The sequence below is a fragment of the Mesoplodon bidens genome (genome assembly GCF_964165515.1).
Source record: "Mesoplodon bidens genome assembly, chromosome: X".
NCBI classification, from domain to species: Eukaryota; Metazoa; Chordata; class Mammalia; order Artiodactyla; family Ziphiidae; genus Mesoplodon; species Mesoplodon bidens.
This window is the reverse complement of record NC_138163.1, coordinates 47,413,438-47,434,483: the sequence shown is the minus strand read 5'-3', so window position 1 is coordinate 47,434,483 and position 21,046 is coordinate 47,413,438. Positions and strand designations below refer to the sequence as shown.

Sequence of the window (21,046 nt, the reverse complement as noted above, 5' to 3'; positions counted from 1 at the left end):
CCCACTCCCCCTTCCTCCCTCATGATTCCCCCCTCCACATGTCACATCTAGCCACAGGCAGAAGGCGGCCCCCACTGCAGACCAATCTGCACATAAATGCCCCAGAGTAGCTAGAAGCCCCCCAGGGTTACTCTGTCGCTCCCGGACAGGCTCCCAGACAGGCCACCAAGCATGGTGGAGGCTTTTGTCTGGGAGAGACACAGGGATCAACCTTCTCACTCTCGCTGTGCTCAGGAAATGATGTCACAATACACTCCCACCACCACCATCCCAGTGTGGACTGTAGCAGCTCCACCACTGGTCAGGTCCCGGGGGAGTCCAGGCCCAGGTGACTCCCAGCTACCCTATCACCCCTTTCTCTTGGTGTTCCAGGGCTTTATTAAGCAGCCAGAGCAAAAATAAATCCTGTGGGTGTTCCTTGCCAGCTCTATTTTTAAGCAAAATCAATTAAGTAATTATCTGAGTCCAACCCAGTGTGCTAAATAAAACCAGCCACCGCTGAGCATCATCAGCCTGGGAATCCAGGGCCTCTGGGCTTGGCGGGAGCGAGGTGTCTTGGGATCAGGGAGAGAACCGGGGAGTCACTTTTCCAACTTTAGATCCCATCACTCCCCACTGTGGCTTGACTCCATCACGAAATGATCTGATGTCACAATAGCACTACCCCCCTCCTCCTACCACACCCTGACCCAGGAGGACTTGCCTATGTTTTCATACTTTGTTCGTGACAGTCCCTAGATCTGGAGTGTTCTTGTCTGGGCTCTCTAATAGTCCACACCTGCCACTTCCTTTAAAATCAAAATCCAATTCACCTCATCTAGGAAACCTTAGCTATCTTATACCTGTTGGTTTGATTTGGTGTTATTGTTGTTCTCTACTGGATTTGTGTATGTGTGCCAGGTCACTACTAGTGTAAGGCTAGACCCCGGTCCTCTGTGCTTGCTGTAGCCCCAGGTATTCGAAAATGAGCTTTGGGGGCTTCCCTGGTGGTCCGGTGGCTAACATTCTGTGCTCCCAATCCAGGGGGCCTGGGTTCGATCCCTGGTCAGGGAAGTAGATCCCACATGCCGTAACTAAATGATCCCGCATGCCGCAATGAAGATCCCACACGCGGTGATGAAGATCCTGTGTGCCGCAACTAAGACCCAGTGCAGCCAAATAAATAAATTAATTAAATATATTTTTTAATGGGCTTTGCCAGTGGTTCTCAATCAGCGTCAGTACCACCCACTCTCAGAAAGCTTTTCTGAACGTCTGAGGGTGTTTGGGGTCATCCCAACGATTTGGCATGTTATTGACATTTATTGTCTCAGAGTCAGAGATGCTAAATGTCCTGCAGGGAGTGTGGCAGTCCCTGAATGATGAGTTGTTAGAGGTATGCAGGCATGAAAGAGCACTGTGGGTACCGGGAATGGTAAGATATGACTCTGGAGAAGTAGGCAGGGGCCAGGTCACAGAAGACCTAGGATGCTTTGAGGGAGGGAGACTGGCAGAGCAAAGGCATGGACATGGAAGTGATCTCGATGTGTGAAAGGCCAGGTGGAAAGGCAGGAGTCAGGAGATAGGAGCAGGTGAGTGAGGCAGGCTCCTAAGGCCTTCCATCAGCCCTTCAGAGTGTGGTGGTCTCTATGGGCCAAGCCCCCTCTGAGCTGTGGAGCTTTGAGCCACAGTAGACTGTGGATGTGCTGTGACGTCGAATGAAGGGTGAGCTTTGGATATGGCCCAGTGTCTTCTTGGAGAATTCGGTTCTGGTCTCCACATTAACATTATCATTGATGGGTTCTTTCCTCTGTATCTCTGTCCTTCCATACCTTTGGCTCCCTGTCTCCTTCACTCACTCCTTTCTCTTCCTTTCCATGCCCCTCCTCTGGCTTCCCTCCTCCCTCTACATGAGTCCCCCTCCTTGTCCTTTCCCTGCCTGTTCACAGAAGATGATGAAGAAAGAAGCTCTTCTCCTCATCCCCAATGTCCTGAAGGTTTTCTTAGAAAATGGGCAGATCAAGTCATTCACGTTTGATGGCCGGACCACTGTTAAGGTACCCACAGGGTCTCCTCTCCTGGATTGGTGTTGTCCTCTCTTAGGAGGCGCTCTCCTCTGGAGCACACACCACTGCTGGTCCTTGGGTTCCTCTGAGTCTGCACCAAGCCACTTGCTACCAGAGCAAGGTGGTCTTGGCCTTTGAACTCCTGCTTCAGGGAAGCACCCTGTTTCAAAAACATACAGTCCTCGGATGACTGTGGTGAGGGAAAGTTGAATGCCCAACTATGTGCTAGCGACTGTGTGTGTGTGTGTGTGTGTGTGTGTATGCGTACACGCATGTACATGTGCATGCATGTGTGTATGCATGCGTGTGTGCACACATCTGCTAACTGTTTCGTGTCCGTGTTACACTGCGTCCTTCAAGACTCTTAGGAGCTAAGGAGTGTGAAGATCATTAAACCATTTATAAAGCAAAAGTGACTTAAATTGATAAAATAACACCTACGCAAGTTTACACACAGAAATCAACAAACCATCTCTCAGGAGATTAGCTTAGCCATGGCTTGCTTTTTAAATACCAACCAGCTCTTAAGCACTGAATCAAGATTTGAGAAGTCCACCAACAGCCCCTTTGGCTATTCCTTTCGCAGGAAGAGCAATTAATGAGCTCTGATTCTTAACGGCTCAGCCGGGCGTCTAGAAGTTGTAGTTATTCCCTTAGTTCTGAGGAGGAGAGGTGATGTACCATTAACCCCCAGGTTTAGCTCTGCTCTGGGATAGAAATATCTGCTCCTGCTTCTTCTGGATTCTTTCCAGAAAGAGAATTCCATCCCCAGAATGAATGTTTTCATGCAATCAGTGCTGCCTGCCCAGAAAACCCACCTTGGCCCACGAGTATCCTGAGGTTCCCCTGCTGGGGCTAAGACAACCCTATAAATAAAGCAAGCCCGGGGCCAGGAAACTTTCCCTAAGAGGAGTTATCAGGTGTTCAGAATTGGCCTTGCCAGTGGTTCTCAGCCAGGGTTGGCACGGCCCCCTCCCAGGTAGTTTTGGGGAATGTCTGAGGGTATTTGGGGTCATCCCCATGGTTTGGCATGCTACTGGCATTTAGTGTCTCAGGGTCAGAGATGCTAAATGTCCTGCAAGGAATGGGACAGTCCCCGAATGATGAATTGTCCTGTCCAAAGTGCCAGTAGCGCCCGAGTTGCAAAAGCCTGGGCCTCACCCGTGTTGATTGACCCGAGAGTTTCTTTGGAAGGTTTAGGCCTGGGTGGGTCCCCCAGGGGACTTAGGATCAAAACACACTCCTTAGGGTGCCCCAGAATGGTCTCTTGACTATTGAAGTTTTCCGTCTATGGGAGGGACATTGAAACTAGGCCACCCAGGGGTGTCTAAGTTCCCCTCCTCCAGATGTGGGCATCTCTCTGTGTCAGAATCCTCCTTTGTGTTAAATCATGGACCGGTATGTCCGTTGTCGATCTGTCTCCACACCGGAGCATTTACTCCTCTCTTTGCCCGTGGAGGCTCCTCTGAGCGTCCTCCCACCTCGCAGTGTCACCGCCGTTAGTGCTTCCAGGTGGCCCCAGCCTTCCAGGACAGCAGCGTCCCCTGGCTTGTGACCTTACCATGACTTCAGGGAGGGTGCACTGGCTGTTCATTGGAACTTGGACAGGCTGCCAGGCCGCTTGTCCCAGAGAGGTACCTGGGTGAATTGACAGCCTGGCATGGGAGCTGTTAGACTTGTAACACCGGTTGGCAATCACCAGCTTGGCCCTCCACAGTCCCAAAGCAGCTGAACTGCAGAGAAAACCTCATCTCTCCCTGCCAGCACTTCAGCAACACTGGCGCCTCTGTGACTACTTGGATAATACAAAGAGATATTCTCAAGTACCCACCAATTTCCAGCCTAACATTTGAATAGCTAAACGGCTGTCAGTGTTCACTGAGGGGCTTGTTTGGCAGCCCTGGCTGGAAGGGAGCTTCGCGTTCCCAAGCCTGCTTCTTCCCGGCCTTCGGGGGCTGAGCGATGCCAATGCTACGAACACACACGCTGGAGGCCGGTGTATGCTGAAGTCACAGCAAATAGATGGTAGAAGTCTCAAAACTGACATGTGGGCAGCCCCCATGGATCTGCTTCCAGACACCCTAATATTAAAAGTAGGGCAGCAGAGCAGACAGAGTGCAGAAGTAGTCAAATTCATGACTGTACATAAAACACATGACATTGTTCCTCTGCATGGATGCATTTTTCAAGTTGCTAAATTGATCGTCTCTAAAAGCCAGCTAGATCAAAGATGAACATTTTGCCAGTAACTCTAGTCATTCAATTTAGGTTATGAATCCAGAAATCGTCTACTTTTAATCATGTAATTGTGGCTTTGGCTTCTGTTAATTCCTAAGTAAAGACTTGCCGGACAAACCAGAGTGAACATTCTGACTTATGTGAGAAGCTGAGGGAAGAACCAACACAGTGCCTGGCACTTAGGACACACTCAGGAGACAATTTGTTGAATGAAAAGAGAGAGAGGGGGAGGGAGGGCCATGACCTTCTTTTGCCATATGCCTGGCCCGGCCAACTTCAGAAACACCTCCCTCCACCCCCTGCACCTGTGGTGTGCCCCAGGGCCCAGGCCTCTGAACAGCACTCCTGGCTCATTCTCATCATCCTGGAGCACCATGCCTGGGCCACCATAAAGGCCAGTGTCTCTGTCTGGCCCACTTTCCCAGCCTCAGCCTTCTCCCCAGGACTACCTTTCTTAATGTTCAGTCCCCTTTTCCCATTTTGGGTGCTTAGAGTATCTTAGAGCTGGAAGGGATCTCTCTCTCAAGGCTCTTTTGTCTTCCACAGGATGTCATGGTGACATTACAGGACCGGCTTTCCCTGAGGTACATTGAGCACTTTGCCCTTGTCCTTGAGTATGCCGGGCCAGAACAGAACCACAAGTTCCTGCTTCTCCAGGACAAGCAGCCCCTGGCTTATGTAAGTAACTCCTTTGTCCTGGCCTGATAGCTTTGCAGATGGCCTTTAGTAGAGAAGAGGCCACCAGGTACTCTCCTTCTGGAAAATTCATCATGATATGCTCAGCCAGCTCCCAGAAGTCCCAATTCTCAATCAAGATCTTTATGACTCACCCACAGAGGCCTTTGAAAATGTCTCTTGGGAATTCCCTGGAGGTCCAGTGGTTAGGACTCTGTGCTTTCACTGCCAAGGGCCCAGGTTCAATCCCTGGTCGGGGAACTAAGTTCCCACAAGCCACACAGCACCGCCAAATAAAACTCTGTAAAATGTCTCTTGTGACCTAAGAAAGGCATGACAGTTGTTAGTCTTGGCGGTCACTAGTGGGGAAAGCATGGGGTGGTGATTTACTGCGTGCAAGACTGAATTGAGCAGTGTCAACTCCACTGTCTCCTGGAGGCCCTGCTAGACTTTTCCTCCTGCGAGGGGAAACTTTACCTTCAGGTGAAGGCTGTAATATGGAAGGGTCAGCGAGTGGAGTCTAGTGAGACCCCTGAGGCTAGGACACATGTGGGCTGGGAACGGGCTGAGTGGGACCAAGCACGGACAGCACGTCACCCGTGTCAAGTTCCAAAGTAGAGTAGGAGAAAGTGTCTTATCTTCCCAGCCTCTGGAAAAAGGCCAAGGAAATCCAGGATTTCTGGATAGTATTTCACCAGTGGTGATGCACCATGGAGGGTAAGAGAGGCAACCAGGGCCAATCAATGTACCCAGGGAGTGGGGACTTCCTTCCCTGGTGGTCCAGTCATTGAGACTCCGCACCTCTAATACAGGGGACGGGGGTTCAGTCCCCGGTCAGGGAACTAAGATCCCACATGCCGCATGGCACGGCCAAATAAATAAATAATTTCTCAGTTGCTTTAAAAAAAATATTCCCAGAGAGGGAGGGAAGGAGTTGGAGAGGGACGGCTGGGAAGAAATGTCTAAAGGAAGCGAAACAAAAACTGAAATCAGACACACAAAAATGAAAGGATTTAGGAAAGAAGAATTCTTCAAGTTTAGCTCTCAGCCAGATGCAGTCCAGAGACTCACAGGTTCCCACCTGTGAAGGAAAGGTGGGTGTCCTGCCTGGAGGGAGGCCTAAGCACCTCCCCGCCCCTCAAGGGGCCTTGTGGATCCAACTGGTCTCTTGTTCCAAATGGGATTTTTAAGCATTTTTATTACAAAAAAAATCTCAAATATACACCAAAGTAGAAGGAATTGGATAATGAACCCTCATTACCCATCCCAGCTTCAGCAGTTACTGGTATATTGCCAGCTTGTTTCAGCTACACCTCCAAATGGGATTTTAAGTCTTTGATTTGGTTGCTCATAAGCAACTTCCTTTGCTTGAGGCTGAGCCCCTCTGCAAGGCAAAGGCCTTAGCCCCACAGCAAGAAGAGCCAGAGAAGTTGCCAGGAGCCCTTGCTTCCTACCTCATGTCCTGGGCCTTAGGTTGCTGATAAAGGCCAAGGCGTGATAAGCGGTTCGAAAATTCTAGTCACTTGGGGTCAGAAGGGCAGAAAAGACTTAGCTCCTCATCACTTTCCCCAATGGTAATTGGAATCAGCCAGGCGGAAGACAGAATAGGAAGCAGCACCCTAGCTCTGCCTCAGGCCCTGCCTTGAAGAGCCGCCGAGCTGACTCCTGGCACCCAGCCATTGATCCCAGCTCTCTTTTCCTCCCACCTCTCACCCCTGGGATTCAGGTAGTGCAGCGGACACACTATCATGGAATGAAATGCCTCTTCCGGATAAGTTTCTTTCCCAAAGACCCGGTGGAGCTGCTGCGTCGGGATCCTGCTGCTTTCGAGTACCTGTACATCCAGGTAGAGTCTGGCTTGGGGATACACAGACAGACAGACCAATGGACAAACAAGCTGGCAGGCTGTTCTGCCATCACAATGAAGTCGCTATGTAAGTTTTTCCAACCTTCAGGTAGCTCTGAAGGCTCTCTCATTTTCTGCTACCACTGTAGGCCATGGTCAAGTTGGTTGGCCTGGCAACCTGAGCTGGCTCTGGCTCCAAGTCCTGTCTGTTTGTCTAGACAGATCTTATCAGTTTTCAGGAGGAAGCAACCCCAGTAACTCTGGCATCTTCACAGCATACCCTGGTTTAACAAGTGCATTGGAGTAACAGGAGGTCCCAATGCCCAATCCCGAGCTCCACTAAGGAGATGGTTCCCAATTCAGTTCATCCAGAAACATATGCTGAGCGCTTACTCTGGGCCAGGCCCTGTGCTAGGTGCTGGCAATCAAGGTGGTCAAAGAACTATCCTAGATCGCTAGAGCTCATAGGCAGATATGTGCACAAATAAAGACAGGGTGACAGGCATTATGAGGATGGCAGGGTACAATATCAGTAGGGGCACTCAGGAAGCAATTTGCCAACTCTCCCTGGGAGGGGCACAATGCAGGCTTCACAGAGGAAGTGATACATGCATGCTCTTAGCCTTGAAAGATGAGTGGATGTTTGCTGTGTGCAGAGATGGATGTTTAGTTCAAATAGTTTGGAATTTGGTGACAAGACCTTGTCCACCCTCTCTCTCCCCTTTGTGATGATGTGTTCAGCTGTATTCCTTTTTTATACTGAACAGCTTTAGTGAGGTCTAATTGACACACGGCAAACTGCACATATTTAAAATGGCAGTTTGATAAGTTTTGACATATGTTTATATCCATGAAACCATCACCACACTCAAGATATTAAACACATCCAACACCCCCAAAAGCCTCCCCAGGCTCCTTTGTAACTCATACTCCCATCTCCAGGCAGCCACTGACCTGCTTTCTGTCACTGTAGATTAGTTTGCATTTTCTACAGTTTTATACAAACGAAATCATACGGTATGAACACTTACTTTGATCTCACTTCTTTCACTCAGCATAATGATTTTGAGGTCCACCCATGTTGTTGTGTGTATCAGTAGTTCATTCCTTTTCATTGTTGAGTAGTGTTTTATGGTATGGATGTATAAAAATTTACCAGTTCACCTGCTGATGGACATTTGGGTTGTCTCCATGTTTTGGCTACTACAAATAAAACTTCTATGAACATTCACGTACAAGTCTTTGTATGACATATGCTTTCTTTTCTCTTGGGTAAATACCTAAGAATGGAATGGCTTGATCATACAATAGATCTATCTTTCTTTAATTTCTTGAAGAAACTCTAATGCTGTTTTCCAAGGTGGCTGTACCATTTTATATAAGCCCCAGCCGTGTGTTAGAGCCCCAGTTTCCCCACATCCTCATCAGCACTTGGAGTTAGCAGTATTTTTTATTTTTATTTTTATTTATTTATTTTTTGCAGTGCGCGGGCCTCTCAGTGTTGTGGCCTCTCCCATTGCGGAGCACAGGCTCCGGACGCGCAGGCTCAGCAACCATGGCTCACGGGCCCAGCCGCTCCGCAGCATATGGGATCTTCCCAGACCGGGGCACGAACCCGTATCCCCTGCATCAGCAGGCGGACTCTCAACCACTGAGCCACCAGGGAAGCCCAGCAGTATTTTTTAAATTTCCGTCATTCTAATAGCATGCAGGGGTATCTCATTCTCATTTTCATTTGCATTTCCCTAATGACTGATGATGTTGAACACCTTTTCATGTGCCTCCTTGTCATCATGCAGCTTTTTTGGTGAAGTGTCTATTCAAATCTTTTGCCCACTTTTTAAATTGGGGTTGTTTGTTTACTTATTATTGAGTTTTGAGAGTTATTTGTGTATTCTGGATACAAGTCTTTTGTATGTTATTTGCAATTATTTTCTCCCAGTCTCTAACTTGTCTTTCCAGTCTCCAAACAATGTCTTTCACAGAGCAGAAGTTTGAATTCTGATGAAGTCCAATTTGTCAATTTGTTCTTTTATGGATTGTGCTTATGATGTCATATCTAAGAAGTCTTTGCCTAACCCAAGGTCACAAAGATTTTGCTCTTATTTTTTTCTAGAAGTATTATCATTTTAGGTTCTACATTTAGGTCTGTGGTCCATTTTGAGTTAACTTTTATATGTGGTACAAGGTATTGACCAAAGTTCTTCTTTTTTCCATATGGATATCCAATTGTTCCAGCACCATTTATTGAAAAGACCATCCTTTCTCCATTTAGTTGCCTTTGCGCCTTTGTGAAAAATCAGTTGTCTGTGTATGTGTGGGTCATTACTGAACTCTCCATTCTATTCCATTGATCTATTTGTCTATCTTTATGCCAACATCACACTCTTTTGATTACTGTAGCTTTATAATAAGTCTTAAAATCAGGTAGTGTTTGTTCTCCAACTTTGTTCTTTTTCAAAGTTGTTTTGGCCATTCTAGGTCCTTTGCATTTCTATGTGAATTTTAGAATTAGTTTGTTCATTTCTACCAAAAACCTGCCATGATTCTGATTGGGATTGTGTTTGAGTCTTCCAACCCATGAACACAATATATATATCTATTTAGGTCTTCTCTAATTTTTCTCAGCAGTGTTTTCTACTTTTCAATGTACAGGTCTTTCACATGTTTTGACAGATTTATCCTTAATTATTTCATTTTTTGATGCTATTGTAAATGGTTTTGATTTTAACTTTAATTTCTGATTTTTGCAAGCATGTAGAAATACAGTTGGTTTTGTATATTGATCTTATATCCTGCAACCTTGCTAACTCATTAGTTCTAGTAGTTTTTTTTTTGTAGATTCCATTGGATTTTCTGCATAGATGATCACTGATGGAGCATTCCTTTTACACTCTCTCCTATGCTGTAGTGATACCACTGCGGCTCTCTAGCCTCTTAGCTCATCCTGGTTTCACCTCAGCACAATGGGCAACTGGTCTAACCAAGGCTGAATCCTTGATAGCTGGGATTCTGACCTTCAGGGTTTGGGGGTTGACATACCTTGGGCCAGTAGTTCCAGGAGACCCTTTTAAGGATAGCATAGGGAAGACTGACTCATCACTGCTTTGATCTTCAGACCCCAAGGAAAGAATATCTGCCCCATCCGTGCAATCCGTCTCTCACTGTGGGCTTCTGGGCCAGAGACCTGTAGAGAATCCCTCCCAGTGTCTCTCTTCCTTTGTTCCCATCTGAGCTGGTAGAGGAGCCTCCGATGGCTGGGACTGGGGGGCGGTGAGTATAGGCCCCAGAGAAAAGGCAGAAAGGTTTCTTGTAACAGGAGGAAAGAAAGGGAGTGGTGCCATGTCTCACTTTTGCAGTGCCCTAGATGTTCTGACCATTTGTGCCTTGCCATTGTGTGGACCTGTCACTGAGAAGGGGGCTGTCCAATATCTGCTGAATGAAGCAAATGGTGTCTCTGAGACCTGAGGTTCCTCTGTTACCTCTTCCCCAAGGGCAGAATCTTCCTCTTCCGCTTGATCTAGGATGCTTATTTACACCACGAGTTTCTTCTAGGATATAAGGGAGTCCGTGGGGGGGTGGGGGGGTGGGGAGGGAACGTCTCCTTTAACTGACGGGTTTGGACTGCCCTCTCTCACAGAGTCGGAACGATGTCATCCGAGAACGCTTTGGAATGGACCCCAAGCCAGAGATGCTTTTGGGCCTTGCTGCCCTCCACATCTATATCACTGTCTCAGCTACTCGACCTAGTCAGAAGATCTCACTCAAGAATGTGGAGTGAGTTGCGCCAGGGCCCTTCAGGATGGGGGCAAATAGCTGTGTAGGGAGAAGGTGCAGTGGTTGAGCTGTGCTCTGCTTTTTAGGAATGTGGGCCTGGGATGGGAGTGAGAATTGGAATTCCTCACACCTAGACCAGGATGCCCTTGAGCTACAGCTTCTACTAGAGAACTGTGGCCAATGTTACTCGCCTGCCTCCGGCCCCTCTCTGTCTCTCTCTCCTAATCTCCATTCCTCCATCTCTGTCTCAGATTTCAGCTAGTTTCTGTCTTACCATTTTGCTTTCTCTGTCTCACCTTGTCTCTCTAATTTCTTACTTTTCTTCTGCTTTTAGGAAGGAGTGGGGCCTGGAACCCTTTCTTCCCCCCTCCCTCCTACAGGGCATCAAAGAGAAGAACCTCCGGAAATCTCTCTCTCAGCAGCTGAAGGCGCACCAAACACATCCTTCCAGCAGCACCAAGGTATCCAGAGTAGGCCACCGGGCACCCTGCTCAGGCACTAGTGGCCCTGGGGGACTCCTGTGTGGTTTCCCAGCAGGTGTGGTCTTCTGGGGAACCCTCCCCACTGTTTTTGACTTGGATACACATCTAGCTTGGCCAGATATGGGGCATGATTGTGGAGAGGGGTTTTCCCCAAGCCTGAGACACCCCCAGAGACTGCTCAGTGGCAAGTCACTGGGAGAGCCCAGGGTCCTCAAAGCAAAGGGACAAAGGTGCAGGAGGAGAATATTCTTGGGTCGTTCCACCCATTTAGTCAGTGCTGATGAAGCACTTGTCGTGTGGACAGCACTGGACCCTGGGGAGACATGTTTCCCGTGGAAACGACTGCTCTGTCCCTCATCAGCTTTCTAATTCATCAGCCCTGGTACAGGGAATTCTGGGAGATAAAAGCCCAGCCCCATGGGACAAGGCCTGACCTGGAGAATGGGTCGCCGGGTGGCAGGTGGAGGACTCAGGTCACTGCTGTGCTCTCCTGCACTTTCCCACTCCCTGCCTTCCCAGCCCCGCAGGCCCTTCTCAGGCTTGCAAGGCTCAGTCTACTTGCCTAGGAGGCAGGCGGGTGGTGAGGGGCACCAGAATCCACATGCAGATGGAGACACTGGACACAGTTGCCCCCTTATATTCCACCCATGCCAGATTCCCTGCATTACCAACTAGCTTCTCTTTTAAGATGCAGATTTCCCCGGAGAGTTAAGCCATTCCTACCTTGCTGTGCATATTTAATCAGATTGTTTTCTTCCCAGCTGAGAGCTTCAGGGCTCCCAACCATCTCCTCAGCAAACACTTTTTCTGAGCGCCCCCCACCCCCAGTGCTTGGGCTGGAGATACAAAGATGAAGAAGGCCCGGTCTCTGCCCTCAAGTCAGGCACAGGCGGTGGGGAAACAAGAGGCAGTCACAACACAGTGCGACCAGTGCAGGTGCCCTGGAAGCGTGGAGGAACAGCAGCCAGCCCAGTCTGAAGGAGATGGAAAAGGCCAGGAATCGGTGCATTTGATGCCAGAGTTGGGTCTTAAGGGACAGATAGACGTTTGTCTAGATGAGTTGCAGGGAGGAAGACTTTCCCAGGCAGGGAGATCCAAAGAGATCAGCATAAACCAGCGCGGAGGGTTCAAGGAAGCTGCCTGAGTGGGGTGCGGGCAAGAGAGGAGGCCAAAGAGGTTGGCAGGAACCTGTTCACGGAGGGCCTCGTGTGCTGTGGAAAGGGGTTATCCTTCACCCTGTAGGCAGCACGGAGCCACTGAAGGGTTTAAGCGGCCAGTGGTGTGATTATGTTTTAGGCTGCTCCCTCTAACTGCAAATGCGGAGGGGTGGAGGGAAAGGAGTGTTAGTACTGAAGGTAACCCGGCTGCCACCATGATGCAAGTGGGGGACATCCAGGCAATGACCGTGGGGCTAGAGAAGAGGGATGGGTAGGGTGGAGAGGGAATTAGGAGGTAGAATCAAGATGATCTGGTGACTGGTGGCCCTCAGGTGAGAGGCTGAGGGAGGAGTCCAGTGTGACTCACAGGTTTCTGGCTCAAGTGCCCAGGGGATGCGGGTACCACTGATGGAGACTTTTCTGCCAGAAGAAGAGCAGGCTCGAGACTTAGAGGTGCTCAGGATAAAGGTACTGAGTGCGACCCCTAGTTGGGGAGGGCCAGTACCTAGTGGCCATCAGGGATCTCAGGAGAGAGGTATAGATGTTGTGGGGTGTTGGAGTTGGGGAAAGGCGTCGAAATGAACCGAGGAACAAAATGAGTAAGCTGGGTTCTTCAGGAATGAGGATCAGGGGATAGGAGGAGGGTTTAGGAAGGGAGATGGGATGCTAGAGTCTGGCAAGAGCTGTCCAAACTGGAACCTTCCTGTGGTTCTCCCGAGTGTCCCACAGTGGGGCTTGCTGACTGGTCTGACTAGTGCCTGTCCTAAGCTGTTGACCCTCCTTCCTGCGAACATGGGTTTGCTTTTCCTGTGCACCTCAACTTTCTCATACTTCTGAGTCGGTTGTTTCCACAGGGCTCTGCAATTCAGGCCAAACTCCAGTATCTTCGAATCCTGAATGAACTTCCGACGTTCACGGGCGTTTTGTTCAACACTGTGGGCCTGGTCAGTGAGGGCAGTGAGGGGGAGGGAGCCCTTCGGGGGTGCTTGTCCTTGGCTGGGGGGACAGGAGGGACTCCACTGGATCTTTCATGCTCTGTCCTTTTCCTCCTTCTTCTCCCTCTTCCCTCCCGTGGTGCTCTGGTCCCGCCTCTGGTTAAATGGTTAAAGTAGGAGGCAAAAAAATAAAATAAAAAATTTTAGGAATTCCCCGGCGGTCCAGTGACTAGGACTCCGCGCCATTACTGCCCAGGGCCCGGGTTCGATCCCTGGTTGGGGAATTAAGATCCCGCAAGCTGCGTGCAATGCGGACAAAAAGAAAAGATAAAATGTAAAGTAGGAGGTTATGTTTGTTTACAGTATCCCTCTAGGCTCTTTTGTGCCCCCTTTTCTCAATTTCAGAGGTTAGCAAACTTTTTTTATAAAGGGCCAGATAAGTGAATAGTTTAGGCTTGGCCGGCAGGCCATGAAGGTCCCTGTTGCAACTACTCAGCCCTGCCATTGCAGCATGAAAGCAGCCGTCGACAACGCATAGACAAATGGGCCTGGCTGTGTTCCAATATCTCTTTGTTTACCGACACTGAAATGTGAATTTCGTGTGATTTTCACATGTCACAAAATACGGTTCTTTTGAATTTTTATCAAGCATTTAAAAATGTATAAAACCGTTCTTGGTCCGTGAGCTGAACAAAAACTGGCAGAGGGCTGGATTTGGCCTGTGCACCAGAGTTTGCCAACCCCTGCCCTGTTTCATTGCTCTTACCCATATTCCCTCAATCCCCTAGCCCAGATGTCCCCCCTCCCTGCCAGGGCCTTCACTATAGCAATGCTCCTCTCCAGCGGGGCACAAGTGGTCCCCCTAAGACTGTGCCCCAGGCTAGTTTACCCTAGTGAGCTTTGGTGAAAGGAAATTCAAATCATCTTGCCGACTGGATCCAGGTGCTTGTCATTCTCTGGGGAACACGCTGTCATGCTCGTGGGGCAACTGATGGAAAGCCGCTTATCGAAGTATCTAGAGCAGATGGAATAGGTTCCTCGGGATGATGTCAATGCCAGGGAATGGGCCAGCAGAGGGCTCAGGCTTGATGGCGCCAAGGAGCCTGTCACGACCACTTAAGGGAATCCAGTCCATCAGGCGCAGAGGTGGCCATTTACATACTGGGATTTGAGGATTACGGAAAGCCCACTGCTGAAATTCTTATAGGTCATTCCTATGGGGTAAGACTGCTGTAGTGCCTATTAAAGGGCACATATCTTCTTAGGGAGGGAGGTCCCCCTCCACCCCTCCAGTCATTAAGTGTTAACCAGTCAACCTTTAACACCTTGGGCAGAGTTACTTTGTCACTTCAGCTTTTAGCACCAGGTGAGAAGTGCAAGTTCAAGTGGCTGTTGGTGAGGGAGGGTAAAGACCAAACACAGGATGCCACCTGTTCAGACAGAGCACCAGGTGGGAGACTTGAGTGGCCCAAGGCAACAAATGGAAAATCCCTGGGGCTTGGTAGGAAGAGGGTGCTTCAGAGGCACCAAAATAAACCTATTTGACGATTTTGCTAGAACCAGCCCTGCTGCTGCCCTCTTCAATCTCCCTTCTGCTGAGGCTAATGTGTCCATCTGGACCGATGATCCGGGGCCCTGGCCTGAGAACAGGGGCATCCCAGACCATTTTCCCCTCGAGGTTGTCCTCTGGCCCTGGCACTGAGCTCCAGATGTTTCCAGACCTTCCAGCAGAACCGGTCCAATGCCTGTTTTCTATTTCCTCCTCCCGCCTCCTCTCCTCACTTCCTCTGCCCTTCTTTCTTTGAATGCTGCCCGCCACGCCGGGGCACCAGGATGAGAAGCAGTCGGCCACCACCCTCCTAGTGGGACCCCGTCACGGCATCAGCCATGTTATTGACCTCAAAACCAACCTCACCACTGTGCTGTCCGAGTTCAGCAAGATCAGCAAGATCCAGCTGTTCCGGGAGAACCAGGGCGTGGCCCGGGTGGAGACCAGCATCATGGATGCCAAGGTAAGCGTGGCTTCGAGGGGGCTACTTCTTGCCAGGAACAGGCCTTGGGAACAGAGGAAGAAGTAAACTTGAGAAACAGAGTGTCAACCCATTAGGTGAAGTTCAGTGATTCTGAAGTGGTTCAGACCCTGGGCCTTTGGGGGCTCATCTTTCTTTCTGTTCTCAACCCTCTGGGACACTGTCTTGACCCCATATTAAGGTCAGGCGGTGCTAGGGAAGGCTAGAAAATGTCTGATCAACCTGCGACAGGTTTTCAGCAATGGGCAGGGGGATTGGGGAACTTGGAGCTACCTCCCAGTCCATTGCTTCCCAATCTTTCTCGTGTCACAGCACACAGAGAAAATTATATTCAGGCGGGACACTGGGTTAAATGGACCAGCTCCGGGGACTCTGGCCACCCCAGGCCCCGCCTGGCTGCCCCCGAGGCTGAAGGGATATGTGCACGTCAGCTAGGGAGCCCTGCCGTAGGCGTGCACACTTGGATCCATGGAGGAGAGGGTGTCTGAGTATGTGAACAGAACCAAGGGGGCCTGGGGAGACGGAGCAGGCAGAACCTCGTCCCCATTTCACCTCCCAGAGTCCAGCTCTTCTCGAATCTTAGAACCTTTCCCATAGATCAGCTCATTCAGACTGGCAAGCAGCTGTCGCCTGTGCAGAGTCTGACAGCCGTGGTCAGCCGCCTCCTCCATGGCTCTCCTGTTTGAACACCCAGTGACCAGTGTGGGTGGCGGAAGGCCTGCCTGCCAGCTGGCGGATGCTCTTAGAGGAGGTGCAAGTTTCCTTTCTTAAAGGATTTCCCAGGGGGAGATATTGTTAGCAGATTAACAGGTGGAATGTTTGCTGTTTCTAAAAGAGCAAATTATTTATTTGTGTCTTTGTGAAACCCAGGAAGCTTTAATATGTTAAGTTTTCCACCTGTGATTCACAGGCTTCCCATTGGTTTAGGAACCTGCCTGGAGCTGGTATTTAATTGGCTTGTGGCCACTTCCTCAACCAATGATTGCTGCCCTCCTCAGATGTTGCCGGGTAAGAAGCCAAACGGACAGGTAGGGAAGCGTGGGAGGAAAGACAAGACATGCAGGGGAGATATGGCTTCCTGAGAAATAAAAAGGGTTTAAAACTGAGAAACAGCTTTCCAACCAAGTCTCCTATGTTCTACGAGTGATTCTCAATGTCGGCTACACAATAGAATTTCCTTGAGAGCTTTTAAAAAATACAGATGACTGGACCCTACTCCCAGAGATTGTGATTTAATTGGTCAGGTGCAGCCTGAGCGTCAGGATTTAGTTCTTTTTCAGTTCCCAGGTGATTCTGTAGTACAGCCAGGTTTGAGAACCACTGACCTCTGGGTCCAAAGCTCTGGGAGGAACCAGCCCAAGCAGGGTCAGTGGATGTTGCCTGAGTGAGGAACACTATTCTCATTTCTAGGAGTGATCTGGCCACAGTTGTGGACATGAATGCTGCCCAGGAGGGGTCTCACTCTTATTGGGGAGACTCACAAAGGCACGTGGCCTGCCTTAATCACACCACATTGGAACATGTATGGAGTTCTGGAATCAGACAGACCAGGTTCAAATCCCAGCTCTACCACTTCCTAGCTGTGTGGCCTTGAAAAGGTGTCTTAACTTCTCTGAACTCTGATTTCCTCAACTGCAAAATGGAGTGCCTTCCTCCAAAGGTTGTCGTTCAGGATTAAATGAGAAAATGTAGGTAAAACGTCTTAGGACACTGCCTGACACAGAGTAAGTAGTCAACAAACGAGACCTGTTATTTTTGCCAAAGCAAAACAACAATGAGGAGAAGTTCATATGAAGTAAAATTTTGTAGGTAAGTGTGGTGTGGAACATGGAACAAAAGAAGATGAAGGGGTTAACCAGAACTGGCTTCCCACAAGAGGATATTTGAAGCTGGATCTTGAAGTGATAGGCATGGATTAGCAGAGAGAAGTGGGACGTGTTCACAGGAAGAGAGTAAGCACAGAAATAAGTAAGCCATATGTGCAGGTCGATAAGCATAGTTGCTTGGCTGGAGAGGAGAATAATGAGAAAAGAGATTGGAGAGAGATTGGCAGTGGGCAGAACAAGCTGGTGAAAAGCTTCGAAGGCCAGTCCGAGGAATTGAGATTCAATGTGATAGAATAGTGGGAATCCACTGTAGGCCCTCGAAGAGGGGAGTGACAGGATGAAAGCTGACTGGGACCAGTGTACCAGGTGGATGTTTGCAAGGCTAGTGCCAAGCCAGGGAGGCGGGGAGGGGATCGTAGTGCTAGTACAGGAGTGAAGTGACAAGGGCAGGGCCTGTGCTGGAGGAATAGCAGTGGTAATGGAAAAGAAAGAGTGAGGATGAAACATAGAGTCACTAAGAGTGCATGCGTATCCCCTTACACATTCCTGTCTTGCACACACAAAGCACAAGTCATACCTAACCCTTACTGCCTGCTGCCTATATCCTGAGTGCACTGAACAACAGTGCTGTGCACACAGCACACGGACGGTCCAAATCGTGGGTGGGTGAAGAGGTGAGAGCCTACATCGCAGGATGAACAGGACATCGTGTTGGTGCATGGAGGGGGCTACGAGAAGGTTGCACTTTGCTGAGTGAGTGCTGTGGAGGCAAGAACTCAAAGGTACTGGTCCCCTGGGACTCAAGGACGGTCATCTTGTACCCTTACTCCTCCAGGCCCCCGGATTCCGAATTTTTTCTCCTGTTTTCAGGGACGCTAGCATGAGGTAAGGCTACCCCAAAGCCAGTCCCCTCCCTAGCTGGCATCCCAAAGTGCTGGCTGCTTTTGAGCTCCCAGGGCACCCCAGGAAGGAGATGGGGCTAGAGCATGTCAAATTAATGCCTGCTGTACCTTCTCAGGGCTGGCCATGCCTCCAACTCCATTCTCCTTTTCTCCTTTTCCATTTGAAGATGGCCTGGGCATATTTAGTTACAGTTTTCACTCAGCTTACTTGCTCTTAGTGGGGCAAACATGTGGTAGCATGCACATATCTTTCTTCAGGAGACAGCACAGTCTGGGACTGAGACAGCTCTGGGCCATTACCGTACCCCATTACCACAGAAGCCCGTAAGGGGGGAAAAGAAACCATCAAAGGAAAGTCCCAAGGGATCTCTTGCGGGCCAGTGTGTCTCCTCTTCTCGTGTTTGAGCCTTATTGCTCTCGTGCTTTCTGTCGGGAGAAGCATTACATTAGACGTCATGATCATTAAAATTCTATTTAAAATAAAATGTTGTTTTTGAAGGTTTCTAAGAAAACCTATCCGGTCTCTTTGCTTGCCTGCCTTTGATTTGATTTTTACCCTTGCTGGCAAAAATTGCTTCTGTGTCCCTTTTGCCACCTGCATTTGGCCAGTGCTGGGGCCCAGTGGGCTGTGGGTGGATGCAGACGAGAGGCTGCTGATGTGCTGTGCTGAACCAGTTCGGGCTGTGTTCAGCCCTCTCTGGGCACAAGGTTTTGCCTTCATGCTGTTTTTTCACCAACATTGGGCCGTATTTGGGGTAAGAGAGAAGAGGGGAAATTGAAGGCAGACAGTGAAGTCAATCAGCCAGTTAGGCACTCAGCCTCTGATCTGTCCATCGGCCAGCAGACCAGGCAGCCAGGCAGCTAACCAGTCAGGATGTCAGGCTGGTAGGCATTCTGCCTCTCCTGCAGACAGCTCGTCAGCCAGGACATCAGTGAGTCAGGCTACTCTGCAGCCAGCTAGTCTGTCAGTCTGTCCATCAGTCAGTCAGCCAGTCAGCCTGTGCTTTGGTCCAGTGGTCTCTCATTCTGTTTGTCAGCCAATGCCATTTCCTCAAAGAAGCTCCCTCCAGCTTCTGAAACCAAAGTAGTCACACATGCACACATTCACACCCACCCATCCACCCATACCCCAGTCCAGGATATTCTCTGTTCTGGTAGGTCTCTCTACTTTTCCTTCATAGTGCTTATCATACCTTGTAATTATATTCCTCTGTGTGATTATTTCATTTATGTCTTTTTTTTTTTGGCTACACCACGAGGCTTGTGGGATCTTAGTTCCCCGACCAGGGATTGAACCCAGGCCACCACAGTGAAAGCGCTGAGCCCTAACCACTGGACTGCCAGGAAAGTCCCTTCATTATGTCTTATTTCTTGATGGTTTATAAACTCCACGAGGGCAGGACCCTTGTTGGCCCCATTCTGGGATGCACAGCTGCATCTCTCAACGGGTTGCGTGGTCCATGAGCCATCTAGCCAGTGCGTGGCAGCTTGCTGGGTGTACAGAGTGGGGCACGGGAGCATTTCAGTCAGAGGGAACAACATAGGTTAAGGTATGAATGCGTAAAACAACAAGGCCTCTCTAGCACCCTGTAAATGATGTGGTGTTGCTGGACATATGGTGAGGGACAGTGGAAGGAGGAGGGCAGAGTTAGTGGGAGATATGCTTGGAGCTATAGGTTGAGTCACAAGAGGCTTTGTATGACGTTGGAAGGCAGTGGGTTTTAGGTGATGGGCTATTAAAGATTTTAAGTGAGAGTTGTGTTTCAGGAAGACACTCAGGCAGCAGTATGGAGGGGAAGTGGGTAGAGCCTAGAAGCAGAGAGGCCGATCAGGAGGCTATTGAAGGTCTTGAGGTTAGTGTGTCCCCACCTTTTCCATATCATGAAAATACCACAATTTGTACGGCCCACTGGAATAAACAGATGAGGCACCTTGTGGCCAGAGGCAACAGGACCCAGAGGCTGAGGGGCTCAGGATCTCAGCACACTTGTGACCCACTCACATATACCTTGAGAAGTTTTGGCCTTGGAGGAAGACATTGAGGGTCCGAAATAAAGCAGTGGCAGTGGGGACGGCCATGATGTCTGTGAATGCTCTGGAGGCCAGCTTAGCAGGTCTTGGGACCTCATAGTAATGGTGGTAGCAGCTATCCGCACCCAAACCTCTGTCATTGGTGGTAGGGGGTGAGGCAGAAAGGAAGGGCATCTTATTCTCCCCCCACCCCCATTCTATTCCCCTTCTGTCTCTATTTTGTTGTACCCAGAGTTGACCATTCTGTTGTGATTGAGAAGCATGCGTTAACTGGAGGTACAAACATCCCCTGTGCCCCTTCCAAATGATGACCCAAAGGTAACATCTCATCCCTGGTCCCTTTCTCACTGGAGAAAGGAGCCATTGCCCTTCCGAGTACGGATGGTTCCTTTTTCTTCCTGATGGTATTGAATGAGTTCCATACGAGCATCACTAACTCATTGCCTGTGGGGCAGAATCCGAATGCCTTACCGTGGTGTGCTGTATAATTGGATGAACAATAACTATTAAACAACTCAAGATAGGATTCGATCCAGCACGAGATTGTATGATATAGACCCAGCACTGTACGAGCTCTGAGATAGGAAGAGTTCAAGGGGGAAATAGACTAGAGATGGTGACTTTGGGATCCCCAGCTCAAAAGTGAAAGTTGATGCCCTCGTGGAGAACTGAGGGCTGAGCACTGAGCCTGGGACATCGGGTGGGGAGGTTGCAGAAGAAGAGAGAGAGATGGAGGTGGTCAGAGATTATAGAACCAGAGCACAGTGTCACCTCTCAGAAACAGAAGCCAAGAGAAGAATTTCCAGTGGACAAGGAGATCACTGTTGACAAATGAAACAAGCTGAGAGGTGTGAAAATGAATACAGACAATTGTATTTAACTGGAAAGAAGCTTTTCTCTTAGATCAGGTGGCAAACTATGGCCCATGAACCAAACCTGACCCGCCACTGCTTATTTCTGGAAACAGTTTTCTTAGAATATACCATCACATCCATTTGTTTAGCTTACAGATGATCTATGGCTTTTCTCACACTACAATAGCAGAGGTCTTGCAGCACAGCCTGTGTGGCCCACAAGGCCTAAAATATTTACCATCTAGCCC

The 21,046-nt window shown here is 49.3% G+C and overlaps 1 protein-coding gene across 1 annotated transcript in view; it reads left to right on the top strand.

Moving 5' to 3' along the window:
- Positions 1-1,928: 1,928 nt before the first annotated feature.
- FRMPD3 (FERM and PDZ domain containing 3) overlaps positions 1,929-21,046 on the top strand; it is a gene marked incomplete at its 3' end in the record, with an annotated part of 36,720 nt that continues 17,602 nt past the window's right edge. The window contains exons 1-7 of the mRNA XM_081222482.1: positions 1,929-2,036; positions 4,830-4,961; positions 6,685-6,804; positions 10,445-10,581; positions 10,916-11,042; positions 13,075-13,164; positions 14,988-15,167. Of these exons, the coding sequence (XP_081078608.1) occupies positions 1,932-2,036; positions 4,830-4,961; positions 6,685-6,804; positions 10,445-10,581; positions 10,916-11,042; positions 13,075-13,164; positions 14,988-15,167 (891 nt within the window). The 5' untranslated portion in view covers positions 1,929-1,931. The remainder of the gene's footprint in view (positions 2,037-4,829; positions 4,962-6,684; positions 6,805-10,444; positions 10,582-10,915; positions 11,043-13,074; positions 13,165-14,987; positions 15,168-21,046) is intronic.